At 33.5% G+C, this 16,341-nt stretch overlaps 2 protein-coding genes across 6 annotated transcripts in view; one reads left to right on the forward strand and one right to left on the reverse strand.

Annotated features, from left to right (window-relative positions):
- Window positions 1–16,341, forward strand: part of LOC105216624 (poly(U)-binding-splicing factor PUF60) — a 337,933-nt gene that overhangs the window by 308,743 nt on the left and 12,849 nt on the right. For all 5 annotated transcript variants that reach the window (XM_054229247.1, XM_011191216.3, XM_054229250.1 and 2 more), the window contains 2 exons: window positions 8,842–9,424; window positions 15,582–16,291. In XM_054229247.1, the coding sequence (XP_054085222.1) occupies window positions 8,842–9,424; window positions 15,582–16,291 (1,293 nt within the window). The remainder of the gene's footprint in view (window positions 1–8,841; window positions 9,425–15,581; window positions 16,292–16,341) is intronic.
- The window catches only part of LOC105216626 (uncharacterized), a 32,276-nt gene continuing 21,706 nt past the window's right edge, over window positions 5,772–16,341 (reverse strand). Inside the window, exons 4-6 of the mRNA XM_011191218.3 lie at window positions 6,700–6,788; window positions 6,412–6,469; window positions 5,772–6,346 (exon numbers count right to left, since the gene is read on the reverse strand). Coding sequence (XP_011189520.1) covers window positions 6,245–6,346; window positions 6,412–6,469; window positions 6,700–6,788 — 249 coding nt within the window. The 3' untranslated portion in view covers window positions 5,772–6,244. The remainder of the gene's footprint in view (window positions 6,347–6,411; window positions 6,470–6,699; window positions 6,789–16,341) is intronic.

The following is a 16,341-nucleotide window of genomic DNA, read 5'->3' on the forward strand; positions in this document are numbered from 1 at the left end:
GTTGTTGTACAGGGAGCATTCACTTCAACTCTCAATTGTTGTTCTTGTTGTTTATTGCTATGGGTAATACACAAAAAGTTCCTCTTGCTCTCAGCAAATTAAGTACTTTGCCGAAAATGTTCCATTCTTTTAATTTTCCAATAATGGAATCTGTTTGAATGAAGTAGCGTTATAGCGTCGGCGCAATGGAACTGTATGCGATTTTTCACTTGGAAAACTATGCACAATTGCTCTTATAATTGGCTTCAAGCAACTCTGCTCAGTCTCCACAGCTTGATCGACAACAAAACCATGAAGATTTTATTTAATTTGTATTGGTGTGAGTGGACGAATAAAGGTGTATGGCTGTGTCAGACATTATGCCGAAGGCTTCTACAGCATCCTTTTTTTCCATGTGTGAAAACTGCCACTGTGTGAAAACTGACAGGCTGCTGCATAACAATTACAATGCCATCAACAGCAACTCTCTGAGGAGTCATAGCAGCAGCAGCAGCAGCATCAAAATAACGTCACTTCTTTCAACACTCGCTTGTTACTTTAGTGAGCTGCTCCTGCTCATGAGTGTTTACCTTTTTACGCCACAAATAAAATGTTTGTTTTCAATTATGATTTTTTCTCTTACTACTGCATAGACTATAATTGCGCTTAGGAGGCCTGCTCAAACGCATAATAGTGTAGTAAAGGGTGCATTAATTACGCATTTTGCTAATTTTTTTATCGTCAAATTAGAAAATTTTCAATGAAAAGACCTATTTTATTTTGTATTGAGGTATTCATTCATACCTTCCCAAAGTGAACATGGTAATTCTTATGGTATTAGGTGTTTGGTCTAAAGCTGTAGCCTTTCGAAGCCTATCCGTCCATTTTCTACTTGTGATTCCATGGTTGAAAGTGTTCATTGAGTAGTCGTAGGCTAGCGAAAACGTCAAAGATTTCTATGGACACTATTTTCATTGTAGTTAGCACCGCAGATAAGGTTCCATACCAACTAGTTCAGCGGTATTTTAGAGGCTTTTACATGTTTTTGTGATAATCTTTTTGTCTATGACACTGAATAACTCGCCTAAAATTGTAGAGAATCTTGAGAATCTTCCCAGGTAGACACTAGTTGTCCTCCCCTTAAGTAAGACCACATTTTGCAAGGCTGAATCCATTACTACTCAAGAAATTTCCGTCGCACATGCCCTAAATAATGAAACAGTTGAGCTTAAATCGAACCTTCAACGATTCTACAATTTGATCATCTTATGATAATAGTCAATATCAATGGTTTCAAGAAAATAGTAACTCTTCGAAAAACCAAAGAAGCGTATCAACGTGTGACAGATACTATTTGCTTTCCACCCACTTTTAGACAAAAAACGAAAGAAGGTTTTTTTAAAGTATGCCTTACCCAATAGGCAATCTCAAACAGTTTGGAACACGCTTAAGTTTCCTTCTTATGAAGAATATATACCATACATGAGACGACCAAGCTCTATATCTCGTATAATTAAAGCATTCCTTTTCCTTTATATTCTTAAATTGCAGGAAATATCAGTAATCAATACAAAATTATTCATGGTGTGCTTAGGAAATATATTCCATGAACATATTATTATGCAAGCAAACTGTATTAATCGAAGGGTTAATCGAAGCATGTGCACGTATCGAATTACGTGAAACAATAAGTACATAAATACATATACACATATACGTTTAGTCGATTTTATTTGTCTTATTGATAACCCTAGCAAAGCTGGAGTTGTTCAACATCACTTGTATATCCCCACATATACATATATTTAGTCACTTTATGCAAAAATGCACTCTTCTGTGCATGTATTGGTATTTAACTCGTTTCAACCGTATTGTTATCGACAGTTGTCCTGACAATGGTGAACGACTCGAATAACAGCGGGTACAGACATGCATATATGCAAGCTGGCATACATATTTACATCCGACCGCGATAGGGATATTAACAAAGGTATGCATTACAATGTACTGCATACATACATATTTACATACAAACACATCTGAATGTACCTTCAAGCCGTAAGCATATTACAAAGTATCCTTGCCAATGCATTTGCTCGCTTGAGGAAGTGTTGTACATATGATTACATATGTACATATGTATGTAATCACTTTGATCAAAAAGCACGCACATTGCTGCCCATCTTACTCAATAGAATTATTGGTGTGTTCGAATAAACGTTTTTGATTGTCGTGCGGCTGTGTCTTTAGGTTACTTATGCAAGATTTTAGAATATATGGAGATAGATATTTGTGGCAATTAAATTTTCTGCAAATTAACATATGTATGTCGCTAAATTAAGCGAATCCAACGAAGACAACTTTCAGAAAATATAAAATGTTTATAAAATTTACTTTCAATATCTCTGGTAGGGGTATTTCTATAAAGTTGAAGTTGTTATTGGCACTATTAATCCTGTTATTAATAATATTTAGGTCTGTTAGTAACATAATATGATATTAGCTCTGTATATTAACTGCTGGCAGCTGCTGGCTTTTTGGGAGAGAGAAAAAATATATACAAATATGGCAAGTTACGCTCACAGCTAGCGAAATTAAAAAAAAAAAAGGAAAACAAGCAAAATTTAGCAGATAGACATCCGAGTGCGGTCTGCGGTTGGCAAATTCCGTCGTATTACATCTTAAAAATTAATAAATAAAATGTTGATTCTGAATTTGTTATTCAAGAGATTTTTTAAAAAGAAGTAAATGAATGACAGTAGAAATTGAATTAACTTTTATAATAAAAAACAACCAATTAATTAATTTATGCATATATGTCCGTATATAATCGTTTATATCAAATTCTAATTAGTTTAAATATTCACAATTTGTGTTTTCAACGTTATTTAATGAATATTTAATTTTAATAAACAACAAGTAAGGAAAGGCTAAGTTCGGGTGCAACCGAACATTTTATACTCTCGCAATTTATTGCTATATTTTTATTAAGAAAACACACAATTTGACTCATATACTCGGCTTAAATATATTTCACATATTAACCGATTTATAAGCTATCAAGCTCATCGTATTTTTGCAAATCCTATAATTAGGTATTCTCATATATTCATATATAAGGGAAGTTATGACCCGATTTTAACATATTCTGGTACAGAGACACACTATTAGAAGAAAAATATTTCCTCTGAATTAAATTAAGATAACTGAGAGATTTACCGAAATTTTCGGTGAAAAGATTTCTTCATATTCGATATCCGGGGCATTGAAAAGTTATAGTCTGATTTCGACAATCACAAGTGATGCCACAGATCATATACAGTATTTATGTAAAGTTTTATTTCGCCATCTTCATTGGTTCCTTATGTATTTATTATAAAGTGAAGGAAGAAGATGAAATTCAAAAATGAGTTATATGGGAAGTTGTCGAGGTTGCGAACCGATTTCTTCCATTTTTCACACGTGTCGTCAGGGTGTCAGGGTAAAATATTATATACCGAATTTCATTGAAATCTGTCGAGTAGTTCCTGAGATATGGTTTTTGACCCATAAGTGGGCGATGACACGCCCATTTTCCATTTTGTAAAAAAATCTCAGTGCAGCTTCCTTCTGCTATTATTTCTGTTAAATTTAGTATTTCTGGCGTTTTTCTTTAGTGAGTTAACCCACTTTTAGTAATTTTCAATCTAACCTTTGTATGGGAGGTGGGCGTGGTTATTATCCGATTTCAACTATTTTCATGGTGTGTGGGGGGGTACGTACGAGAATCGACTGCAGAAAGTTTGGTTTATATAGCTTTATTGGTTTGCGAGATAAATACAAATAACCGATTTGTGAGCGGGGCTACGCCCACTTCCCAAAAAAAATTACATCCAAATATGCCCCTTCCTTGTGCGATCCTTTATTCCAAATTTTACTTTTATAACTTTATTTATGACTTAGTTATAATACTTTATCCGAATTTTCCGAAATTGACGTTGAGCAACACCAAAAGCTCCGTCATGATTGGGAAGGACCTCTCCGAGCCGTTCGATACCAAACGAGGTTTCAGACAAGGTGACTCACTATCGTGCGACTTCTTTAACCTGATGCTGGAAAAAATTATAAGAGCTGCAGAGCTAAACCGAGAAGGTACAATCTTCTACAAGAGTGTACAGCTCCTGGCGTACGCCGATGATATTGATATCATCGGAAGCAACAACCGCGCCGTTTGTTCTGCTTTTTCCCGCATGGATAAGGAGGCGAAGCGAATGGGTCTGGAGGTGAATGAGGACAAGACGAAATATCTCCTGTCATCAAACAAACAGTCGGCGCATTCGCGTCTTGGCTCCCACGTCACTGTTGACAGTCATAACTTCGAGGTCGTAGATAATTTCGTATACCTGGGAACCAGCATCAACAACACGAACAATGTCAGCCTCGAAATCCAGCGCAGAATAACTCTTGCCAACAGGTGCTACTTTGGACTGAGTAGGCAATTGAACAGTAAAGTCCTCTCTCGACGAACCAAAATCAAGCTCTACAAGTCGCTTATCATTCCCGTCCTGCTTTACGGTGCAGAAGCTTGGACGATGTCAACATCAGATGAGACGACACTAGGAGTTTTCGAGAGGAAAATTTTGCGCAAGATTTATGGTCCTCAGAACATTGGCAACGGCGAATACCGCAGACGATGGAACGATGAGCTGTACGAGTTATACGACGACATTGACATAGTTCAGCGAATAAAAAGACAGCGGCTACACTGGCTAGGTCATGTTGTCCGAATGGACGAAAACACTCCAGCCCTGAAAGTGTTCGATGCAGTACCCGCCGGAGGAAGCCGAGGAAGGGGAAGGCCTCCACTCCGTTGGAGGGACCAGGTGGAGAGCGATCTGGTTACACTTGGGATCTCCAACTGGCGCCGAACTGCGAAGGAGAGAGACAGGTGGCGCACTATCGTCGATTCGGCTATAACCGGCTAAACGGTTGCAACGCCAATCACATACATACATAATACTTTATAGGTTTTTGGTTTTCGCCATTTTGTGGGCGTGGCAATGGTCCGATTTTGCCCAATTCGAAAGCAACCTCCTCATGGTGCCAAGGAATACGTGTTCCTAAACTCGTCTCGTCATCCTGATCATTTTGATATATATAACCCTATATCTAACTCGTTTAGTTTTATGATTTACAAGCAACCGTTATGTGAACAAAACTATAATACTCTCTTAGCAACTTTCGTTGCGAGAGTAAAAAAATTGCACATTCATTAAACAGCTATTTCTACATCTGACGGATGCTAGCTGCTGATAGCAAAAATTCCAAAAGCAGAAACCAGCAGCTCTCATGCGATCAGTGATGCGGGCTGTGATGTTATGTTACATTGACATTCTCTGTTAGGAATATTTATATGCAATAATGTTATCATTGGCTCTGTTAATGTAGAAATGCCGTTAATAGTGGGTTAATCGCATTATTTTATTTTTGGTGGTTTATTCCTCGCTGTTATGTTAATATGCTATTAACATTTTCTAATAATAGTATAATAACAATCATGTTATCAGCAGCAGTGGCAATGTTAAAATTTCTGTTAATAGTATTTTTAATGTTAAACATGTTTTTTAACACTTAGTTACTTAATCCGATCTGGGTTCTGATTTGAAGCTAAAAAAATTATATTAGACAAGTTATTACTGATGTTTTGCAGCATATATTTGTAAATTTGATTTTGCATTTTTTAATATTATTTCTTAATACATACCTGTGTATTTGACTTTATCTTCTCTTAAAAAAAAAAAACGCATTGTATGTGCAATTATTTGCTTTATTCAACACATATCTGCATATATAGGTGAATGTATTACATACATGTATTAGAACGTGTACAACAAAGTTAATTATTTACTTAATAAATAGCATATAAACTTATATTTAAAATTTCCATAAATACTAAATACTATTGTATTCTGCATAAAATTTCGCTAAAACGAAACAAAATACAAAATTGGGAAAAATCCTTCGTTAGCTTTTTCTTGTAACGTGTGTTATACATTATGCTTTAAATAAATGCATATTAATCTAACCACTTCTCCTTTGTATTCATACTCAACTAAAAGTTAAGTTTTTACATAAAAATAAATAGTTAAAATTTTCACTGTTCACTTATACAGTTACGCTAACAGTTCACTAGCGCTTTCTAACACTTAACATTAAATTACTATCATTATTTAAATATTGTACAGTATGCCAGTACTCTTTTCTTATAAAATAGTCGTCAACTGCTTTACTTTGACTTCTTTGCTTGCTCTTCTGCTGGCTCTTCAATGGCGGCTAGCGCCTCCTTCAAACCTTCGGGTACTTTGTATTTTTGATTGTAGACCAGAAACTGTAAAAATAAAATTTTGATATCAGTATTTCAGTAATTTCAATTGCTAACAAATGTGCTCTTACCTTTCTTGGTCCAGACTTTTCAACATCTTCGCAGTTCATTTTGCCACTTGAATAGAAACTGTAGAAAAAAAATATTAATAATAATAATTAATAATTAATTAATATTTTCATTTGTCAAATTTTAAAATAATAATTTGGAAGCTTCAACAATCTGTTTATTCAATAGAATAAGGCAAAGAGATGTTTAATATACTTCGTTAAAATATTTTCGATTAAGAATAAATTATTTTTTTCTTATTTCGCAGAATGCATTTATAATTTATAATATTTATTATTAAACTAACTTACCGCACATCGTCACGGGATAGACCATTTCGCACGATTGCATAAAATAGACCCAAAACTGCGCCACCAACAATGATGAAAAGTGGTGATAACTGTAAAGAGAAAAGTAAAGTTTAATTTTATTTTCTTGTTGATTTTTTTTTTTTTTAATTTGAAACTTAATTAATTAACTAAAATACTCTACAAATATTATTTTCTACAACTACTTATACTTTTTACGTTTGAAAGGTTTTTATTTAATTACTATTTAAGAAATATGATTAGTTTAAAATCAAACCTGAAAATCTCACTCAAAATCAACAATAAAATTAAAATAGATTTTAAAATGATTACCTTAGCCATACATACACACATACTTTGCATACATACATACATTCTTTTTCAATCAATTATTTGCTTCTTGAAAACAGAGAAAATTTTGGAATACGTTGTATTGCAGGTTTCCAAGTTCTTATAGATTACTACTTAATGAATTTTGACGTTTTTGTGCATACAAAAGGTACTGTAACAATTTTTTTTTTTTTTAAGTATATAGAGGGTAAATAATTACATATTCCATAAAATATATATATTATTTTTATCTTTAAAAAAATAATTATTTGCATTTGAAAATTTAATTTTGATAAATCTAAAATGTCGTATAATTCAATACAAAAAAAATAATAAATTTTCAAAATTCGCCATCTTTCAAAGCATGAACCAAGCCTGGTGGCCAAACATATCTTTGATTGTAGGTGCGTAACTGTAAATATTCAAAAATTCGTTACAGAACAGAAATATTTAACATTTTCAACGTATTTGACATTGACGAACCTTTCTTATAGGTGGTGGTTTATTTTTGAGCAGTCGAGTGTAATCTTCATAGGGCATTTTGCCAAAGTAACTAAATTTTAGATTATTTCAGTTTTCATTGCTTTAAATAAAATGACTTTGTAAGCGCTTACCATACATCATCGCGGGTAAGTGCAATCCGTAGAGTCATGAGAAATTCGCAAGTTAAGCCGCATAATGTCAGTACGACAAGCGGTATTGTCTAGAGCAATGTTGAGAGACATTCGTTATTATTATTATTAATATTCCACATAGAAATTAATTAAAAACTACAATATTGTAGAATAGTTTAACAAATTTTGCAGTTAAAGTCTCCAAATAACAAATTCCTTTTTGTAGACATGTGATCAACACTCATAACAAACAAACTGTCATTTGCTAACACTGCTTCAAACATGTCTTCGATCCTTCATGCGCATTCAGCTATAAAGCGGCTGCGCTGTATGCTTACAAAACTACCTGTGCGAACGAACATGTTGCAGCAACATGTATGCAAGGATTATACGAACGACTTTTCAATGTACAGGCAAATAACGAACAAGTATAAAAGCAAACGCTCGAAGCCAAACATATTTTAAAAGTGAAAAAATTGTATTGAGGAGTGTTGTGAATTTGTAAATATTTGGGTGACATTAATATAGTTTCATATTGCATATTATTTGAATAAATTGCATGTTTAAAACACATTTGTTGTATAAAAACATTAGATAAACGATTTATAGTGCAGAAAAGAAAAGCGAAACAATCGTCATAGCGATAATGCAAGTGTTATACAGATTTACTTAAATTTGTATTTGTGCAGAAAAAGAAGATAACAATAAAAACAAAAAACTCCCTACGCCATAGAATTCACTTGAAAACAGTAAATATTTTACAAGCAAATAACTGAGCAACTACTTTGTGTAGTTACCTAGGGCAACCGTGTGGAAAGCGTTGCTGTTTATTTTTCTCAACGTCTGGAAATATTGAAAATTTCACAGAACGTAAAAGACATTTCAACAAATAGACGTTATTTTTGTGCACGCGTAATTTAATAGTTATAAACGAGAACATTTCGTTTGGTTAATTCGGTTTTCGCCTTCACCACCTGTTTATTAACCTCACTTTCGCGCTTTTAATAGTCCAAATAATTTGGACTCACACCATTTTCGCGAAACCGACGCCGTTATCCTTCAAAATTCAGCTTAGACGTGAAGTGCACGCCATAAAAGAAGGCGTTACCATGTTACAACACCATCCTCACACTTTACCGCTTGCTGCGGCACGTATTAAAGAAGAATCAGCAACAAATCCAACATTTTTCTTTCCACACAGCAATCCCATTGATAATGCTGCTGCAGCTGCAGCCGCAGCCGCTGCTGGACTCATCGATCAACAACACCGTGACCTACACAATGTGCTGGTCAATGCTGCGGCTGTAAATGGTACATTGACCAATACAGCAGCTGCGGTGCTAAAGAGTCAATCGGCTCAGCAACAACAACAAAATAGCGCTGCTCAACAGACTGCTCAAGCACAAGCCGTAGTAGCAGCAGCAGCCGCAGCACAGGCGCAACAACAGACACAGCAAAATACTGCAAATAATAATGCTTCCGCACAACAACAACAACAGCAGCAGCAACAACAACAGGCGCAACAAAACACCATGGTGCTGTTGAATGGTAATACTGGAGCAGTTGCTGGTGGTAATAATGGTACTGCCAATGGTTCTGTAAATAAAGGCAGTTCATCTGGTAGATCGACGCCAGTAAATGGTAGTGCCACGACAGATCCAGCACCAGGCAAACTTTTCGTTGGCGGTCTCAGCTGGCAAACATCATCGGAAAAACTAAAGGAATACTTTGGCGTATTCGGCACTGTCACCGATGTACTAATCATGAAGGATCCCGTGACACAGGTAAGCATGTAGTGGTCTCCTTTCTAGCGTTGCTGCGGAGGAGTACCTTTTCATTATAATACTACTATTTACTTACAATATTGACCTTTATTTGTTATGTCTACTATTACTATTCAGTGGCTGCCTACGATGGCTTTGGGTGTAGCAATATTTGTCCTCATTTCTCTAAACATTTTCCAAAATTTTTCTAAAATCACTTGATATACTTTTACTAAACAAATTTCTTCTTGACTTCATATGTATCTTTATTTACATAGACATATGCCATGTATGTTTTGGTATTTCCTTACATGGTAGGTTTGTGTATTTATGCGCTGCCAGCCGGCCAAATTGGCAAGCAGCTGCACTTTTTTTCATTTTATTTTACCTCAACTACACAATATATGAGGGCCCAACAACAAACATGGGAACAATACAACATTCGAATTAAAGAATCTGTTGAATTGTAATAGGTTCCTTAATGCTGCCGGCAGCTGTAAGAAAGTTGCTTTTACCTGTAGTAGAGTTTTCGAATATGAGCAGAACTCATAAGAATAATAAAAAATCCAACAACTGCTATAAAAGCATAACAACTACACTGCATCAAACTTAGAAAATGCAATTTGTCACAATTCAAAATGTGCTGCTAGCTGCTACAGAAAGTTCAAGGCATGAATGTAGGGCATTCGCCCCTCTGACACAAACCAAACCAACTGTTTCGTCATTCGGCGCGTTGTAAACATTTAGCGCGCGCTCATACTATACAAAGCGCGTCCAACTGACGCAAACATCTGCCATTGATTCGAATATATATATTGTTGGCTTGCCGATTGTATTATTGTTCATTATAAAAACCGGCGGCAATGCGCAGGCGCAATATTACAGCTGTTCAATTCAATTTGGTTAGACTACAATATAGCAAACATACATATATAATCGTATAAAATGTGTGCCCTTGCATGGCATGCCGCGTCGACGCACAGTTGGGCTACGCTGTAGGGCTATGGCACAGGATAATGCTCAAATTAAATGAAAAGAATATAAAAACAGTGCATACGGTACTGCTATTCCTTACTTGTCTGGGGTTCAGTACCACTACTCCTGTTACGGTTTATTGTGTCAGCTTTGCTACCTTTTTCTACTTTGCCATTTTATTTATTCGTTCATTTTTGGCATGTCCTGCCGCTATACCGAAATTGTATTTACAAGTTTTAGGTTTTGACGACTCAGAAACGAGTTTCTTTCACAACTCTTGTTATTGTCTTCGCAATTCCGTGCTGTTTTACCTTTACGCATTCCTTTATTCTAAACATACACACGTATTATATGTATGACCTTTTTGCATACTAGGGAGGAGTGTGCTTACGTTTGCATACGAACCAATTATAGATATGTATACATTTCATTAAAGCAAAAACACACCTGGCTTCATTGCTGTGTTAAGTGTGAAATTTGAGTATGCAGAAAAAATATTTTTATTTATTTTAATTACATATATAACTATGTATTAATTTGTTTTATAATTTTTGAAAGTAGTATTCTGTAGTTCATTCAATTCTAAAGTGTAAGTTATAATAATATCAAAAGGTCAAAAGTCAGTCATGCAATGTGACTATAGCTATTCAGGTATATCATATACAGTTTAAGTATAATACAACTAAGTATAAAAATTATGCCATCCCAAGTATTCTTATAAATTTTTCGCATTTATAATGCCAAGCAGAAAATGTAAAAAATATATACACAGATAGTTAAGTAGTAAACATTTCTCAAGTAAGCTAAAAAACTAAAGGAAAGCAGCGAGTAATGTGTTTTATTTAATTGACGCTAACGAAATTGATTTATTTACGTTATTAAAAACAACATTACTATGGATTTGTACTGAATTTAGAGAAAACAACGTCGGCAAGCAAAATATATGCGAGGTTAAACCGGCACAAGCATAAGGATACATAACGCATATGAAGCCTGCGCATGGAATACGCAGTCAAGCGCAGTAAATATTTAAAAATTTTGTGTTGAGGTTGAAATTGTGGTATACCTGAATCATTGGCCGACGTTAAAGAGCACACACACACATAAATGAAGGAGTATACTACCGTTCCTTTGTGCCATTCAATAGCTGTAAAACCATTTGTGGCAGCTGCGCGACAGGATTACGGAAAAAAATATTAACTGGTACTGAGCAAACTGGTAGCGAAGCAAGCCTTAAAGGATAAATGTGAAAAAGTCCTGTACACAAAGTACTAGCTATACTGCCTCGAATTTAATGCGCTATACTGGAGTGATCTTGTCAACATTATTCACTTTGCATATGTGATCAACACAAGCTACGCACTCGTTTGATATGTTCTGCGAGAATCATAGGTATTTGTCTACACAATTTTTATACATAACTGTCGCATATCAAATATTAATGAATGTAAAACTGTAATCGTATTTGTTCAAATGCTCATTAATGAAAATTAATCATAAATCTATAATAATAAGTAGGACTCAAAACGCAGTAAACTCGTAACTTTGCAATAGTGTATTGCGTATTCAAATGTAATTGTTTAATATTACCACCAATTACAAATACTATTGACCCCACCAAAGCTGTAAATGTACCTATAATTGTATTGAATTATCGTGCCTTATCACCTCTCATATGTAATACTAATTTAAAAAAATATATATTGTAATCAATTAAAAATAATTATAACGAATTTAGTCTGTTTATAATTGATTTCATCGTTTTAAAATATAATATAAAATAGGAAATGTATTTGTTGAACAGTGTATTTTGTTTTACAGCAGTTTAGTAGTTGCTCAAAATAATATGAAAGTCGACAAATGTTGAATTGTACAATACGTTAATACATACTTTTAGTGTACTAATGTATATGTATGGGTAAAATAAAATTATCAACAGAAAATTAGTAAAAACATGTAACTAGGTATGTATGTATTTCTAGCTCCTCTAAGCATTTAACTACAAGTCAATAGCTGCTGTTCTTACTAGAAAAATATTATAACAATGTATAATAATTAATTTTTCTGTCAAAAAATGTTACTTTGTAAAAAATACTAAAATCTGGATAATGTTAGTTTAAATTAAAAAAAAAAAAAATATTTTAATTTGAAATTTAATTGAGTTAGTTAAAATGCGCGTCAAATTAATTGTTGAAAATATTAATTTCCGTTATATAATAAACTAATAATTTTAGATTATTGCTTCATATACTATTTAGTTGATTTAAACTAACGTTATTCGTATTACAGTTAGTTCTAAAAACAATTAGTTGTTTTATAATTAATTAATGTAATTAAACAATTAATACCCACTACCTAATAGCAGGGATTTAAAATAATTAAAACAAGTAAAGCCGTACGTTGACTGGTACACTAGCGGTCATATGTAACAAATAGTCAAATAATTTATTTTCATATTTTTAGAAAATTTCTCAGTACTGTAATAAATATATTTTTACTATGCTTACTACAATTCAGTTTCCAACTTACGAATATAATATAGTTAGCTAGCTTTCTTGTGTTCTTTTGAGTGCATATTTTATTTGAAACTTTGTAAATCCTACTTTTTAAATAACAAAACCATTTAAACCCCTTTTATTCATAGATTTTCAAATAGCCTTTCTTATTTTATCGTTGACTTTCTAGTAAACTTATTTTTTTTTAATATATTAGCCAGAAAAATTTAGCTTTATTCTTTATTCAATATTCTTTTTTAGAATAAATGAAACGAACAATTCATCTAATGAATTCAAGCTAAAAAGCAATAACAAAATATTAATAATTGAGTTAAAAAAAAAATTTAATTATTAAAAGAAAGTAATCAATCTAGCAGAGCATATTGACACTAGATTTACGGACCGAAACCCATATGTTAAGAATTTTTAAGCATTAAATCGCAAACCCGATTTGCGGGTCTAGTATATTTTGAATTAGTAACCCCTCGTATTTACTTCATTTGGGTACATAATTTTGTATATATGTACAAAAGCAAGGCTGTATACAACAATTTAAAAATGTTAATTGTTATCAATAATGCCAATTTAATATGAAAACATAGAGTTGACAAGAAAACACTCATAAATAAAAGTTTATTCTATATATAGTTGAAACCAAAAATGTAGTATATAATTAATGAAAACGTCTAGCTGTAAGTGCCAAAAAATAGTTGTAAAATATTTTTTTTCTTATTGTAAACGTAAAAATGTTCCTTAAACGATTGTAACTCAATTATGTATATTAATTTGTTATATATACTACATACATATATGTATAAACTATTGTAATTTAATGTTAATAACATAATAGTATTACTTTTTACATCCTTAAGATACAACGTACATTTAATAGGGTGCGCTGCGCTTACTAACTAGTTTTGATATCTTCTCAAAGGAAGCTTATAAAACGTAGACAGTCCCATGTACAAGTTTAGTTTTCAGCAGGTGTACGTACTTGTAAGGTGCTTTAAATAAGTATGTTTTTATCCCTAGTCTAAAAAATGGCGCTTCATTTACATAATATTTTAATTATCATTTAAGTATATTTAAAGAATCATACATTTATATACTCGTATATGTAACTAAACCATTTTATCTATAATTATAAAAGTATTTGTTATGTAGCGTTCAATTTGGTATAGTGGCAAGTCTGTTGTTAGGCTGACAAACCCCGGTTATTTGTTACTGAAAGTGTTTCCAGTGGCGTGTATGTGAGTGAGTGTGCGCGTGTAAATAGTATCTAGATGAAATCTTAGCTTAGATTATATATTGATTTACACCCGTAAAAATATATAATTTATAAGTTTTTGTAGTCTCCTCCTTCTCCTTAGTCTCCTTAACCTTATTGTTTTTCTTTTACTTAGTTTTATAAACCGGCTAATTCTTTACTAAAATGAGAGTCCTTTTTTGAATTATTCGTTTGCAGACTACATTTGATACAATATCGAAAAGTCCAAAACGAAAATTTTAACAACTTTTGCATCAAATGTGCTTCAAAATAGACCTTGTCGTGTGTTAAATTCCTTACACATACACTTAAAAGTATAGTATAGCAAAAGTAAAGTTAGCTTTAACTAGTTTCTTAAAATTGATATTGAAAATTTTGGTATTTCAAGTAGGTTATTAAAGACCTTTCTTACTATAGGTGAAAGAACATATATAGCAACTGTTTTGGTGTGCTTGTACGACCGTTATTAGTTAACCTTAAAATTATAAAAAAAATCATAAAGGCTTAACAAAAAGTTTCTAACATAACCTCAAAATAATTTTTTTTTTCGAAACATTCCTTTTAATGTGTGCTATGTAAGATTTTTGACTCTCCCCAATTAATTAATCACTGAAATCACTAAAAAATCATAAAAGTTTAACAAACAGTTTGTAACATAACCTCAAAATAACAAAATAATTTTTTATTCGAAACATTTCTTTTTATGCGTGCTATGTAAAAGTTTTGACTTCCCCCAGTGATATTTATTATTTAATTTACTTATTCACTGAAATCACTCAAATGTGAATGTCGCGCCTAACGCATTGCTAAAAGTTACTCGAAACCCCTAAAATTGAGTTGTGGTGCTTTAGGTTAGGTTTAGACAAGTAAATTAGTTTGTATGTACGTATAGATTATGCGTCTAGGTTATGTTTGAATTGTTTCGACTAATAGACTATATTTTAATGATGTATTTACAACAGCCAATATATATATCTATCTATATACATATAAAGTAAATCGTCTTTTAACGTCTCTTTTTACTACTAGGCATAGTATTGAATTGTAATTCGTAATTATATATAAAACAAGCGTATTCATTTATAACTTTCATATAATCGAATGTACAATTGCAATTAAAAATTATATACGTACTCCTTTACTACTTGAGAAAATTATAAAAGCAAAAAAAAAAAAACAAAATATATATATAAATTGCCTAGCGTTGATTAAGTTGAATTGACTTGAATTGCTCTTGCGTACTGCAGTTGTGCAGATTTAGTTGAACTTAGTTACAGCAGATGTTTTCTTATTCCATTAAATAATAATGTATACGTATTTTAGTAGCTATGTCTCGTTAGTAGTTATGACAATATCAAATACAATTTTTACTAATATAAACAATTTTCGGCTTTCTCCCCATCTCCAACACATAATCGCTTATCGCTATTATGACTTACAGCGTAGTCGCGGCTTTGGTTTCATAACATTCCAAGAGCCCTGTAGCGTTGACAAAGTACTACAGGTGCCCATACACACATTGGACGGCAAGAAGATCGACCCGAAGCATGCCACACCCAAGAATCGACCACGTCAAGCTAATAAGACAAAGAAGATATTCGTTGGCGGTGTCTCACAGGACACCTCAGCCGATGAGGTGAAAGCCTATTTCAATCAATTCGGCACTGTGGAGGAAACCGTTATGCTGATGGATCAACAGACGAAACGTCATCGCGGTTTCGGTTTTGTCACATTCGAGAATGAGGACGTTGTGGATCGTGTTTGTGAGATACACTTTCACACTATTAAAAATAAGAAGGTCGAATGCAAGAAAGCACAACCCAAGGAGGCTGTCACACCGGCTGCAGCACAACTGTTGCAGAAACGTATAATGCTGAGCACACTGGGTGTGCCTTTGCCGACTGCACCGGGTCAGTTGATTGGTGCACGCGCCGGCGTCACCACAATGGGTTCATTAGCCATGTTGCAGGGCCCATCACCGCTACAATTGCATGCTGCTAATGGCGCTGCAGCCGCCGCTGCACAACAGGCAGCGCTCATCTCGCAGTCACCCTTCCAAGTACAAAATGCCGCCGCCGCTGCGGTCGCAGCCAATCCAGCTAGTTTTGGCAAATTGCTTACCACATATCCACAGGCCTTGCACAGCGTCAGGTAAATTGATCATCTTATATTTTGTGATAATTTTATGATTAATGAAATGT

Source organism: Zeugodacus cucurbitae, chromosome 2, assembly GCF_028554725.1.
Source record: "Zeugodacus cucurbitae isolate PBARC_wt_2022May chromosome 2, idZeuCucr1.2, whole genome shotgun sequence".
In the NCBI taxonomy this organism is placed as follows: Eukaryota; Metazoa; Arthropoda; class Insecta; order Diptera; family Tephritidae; genus Zeugodacus; species Zeugodacus cucurbitae.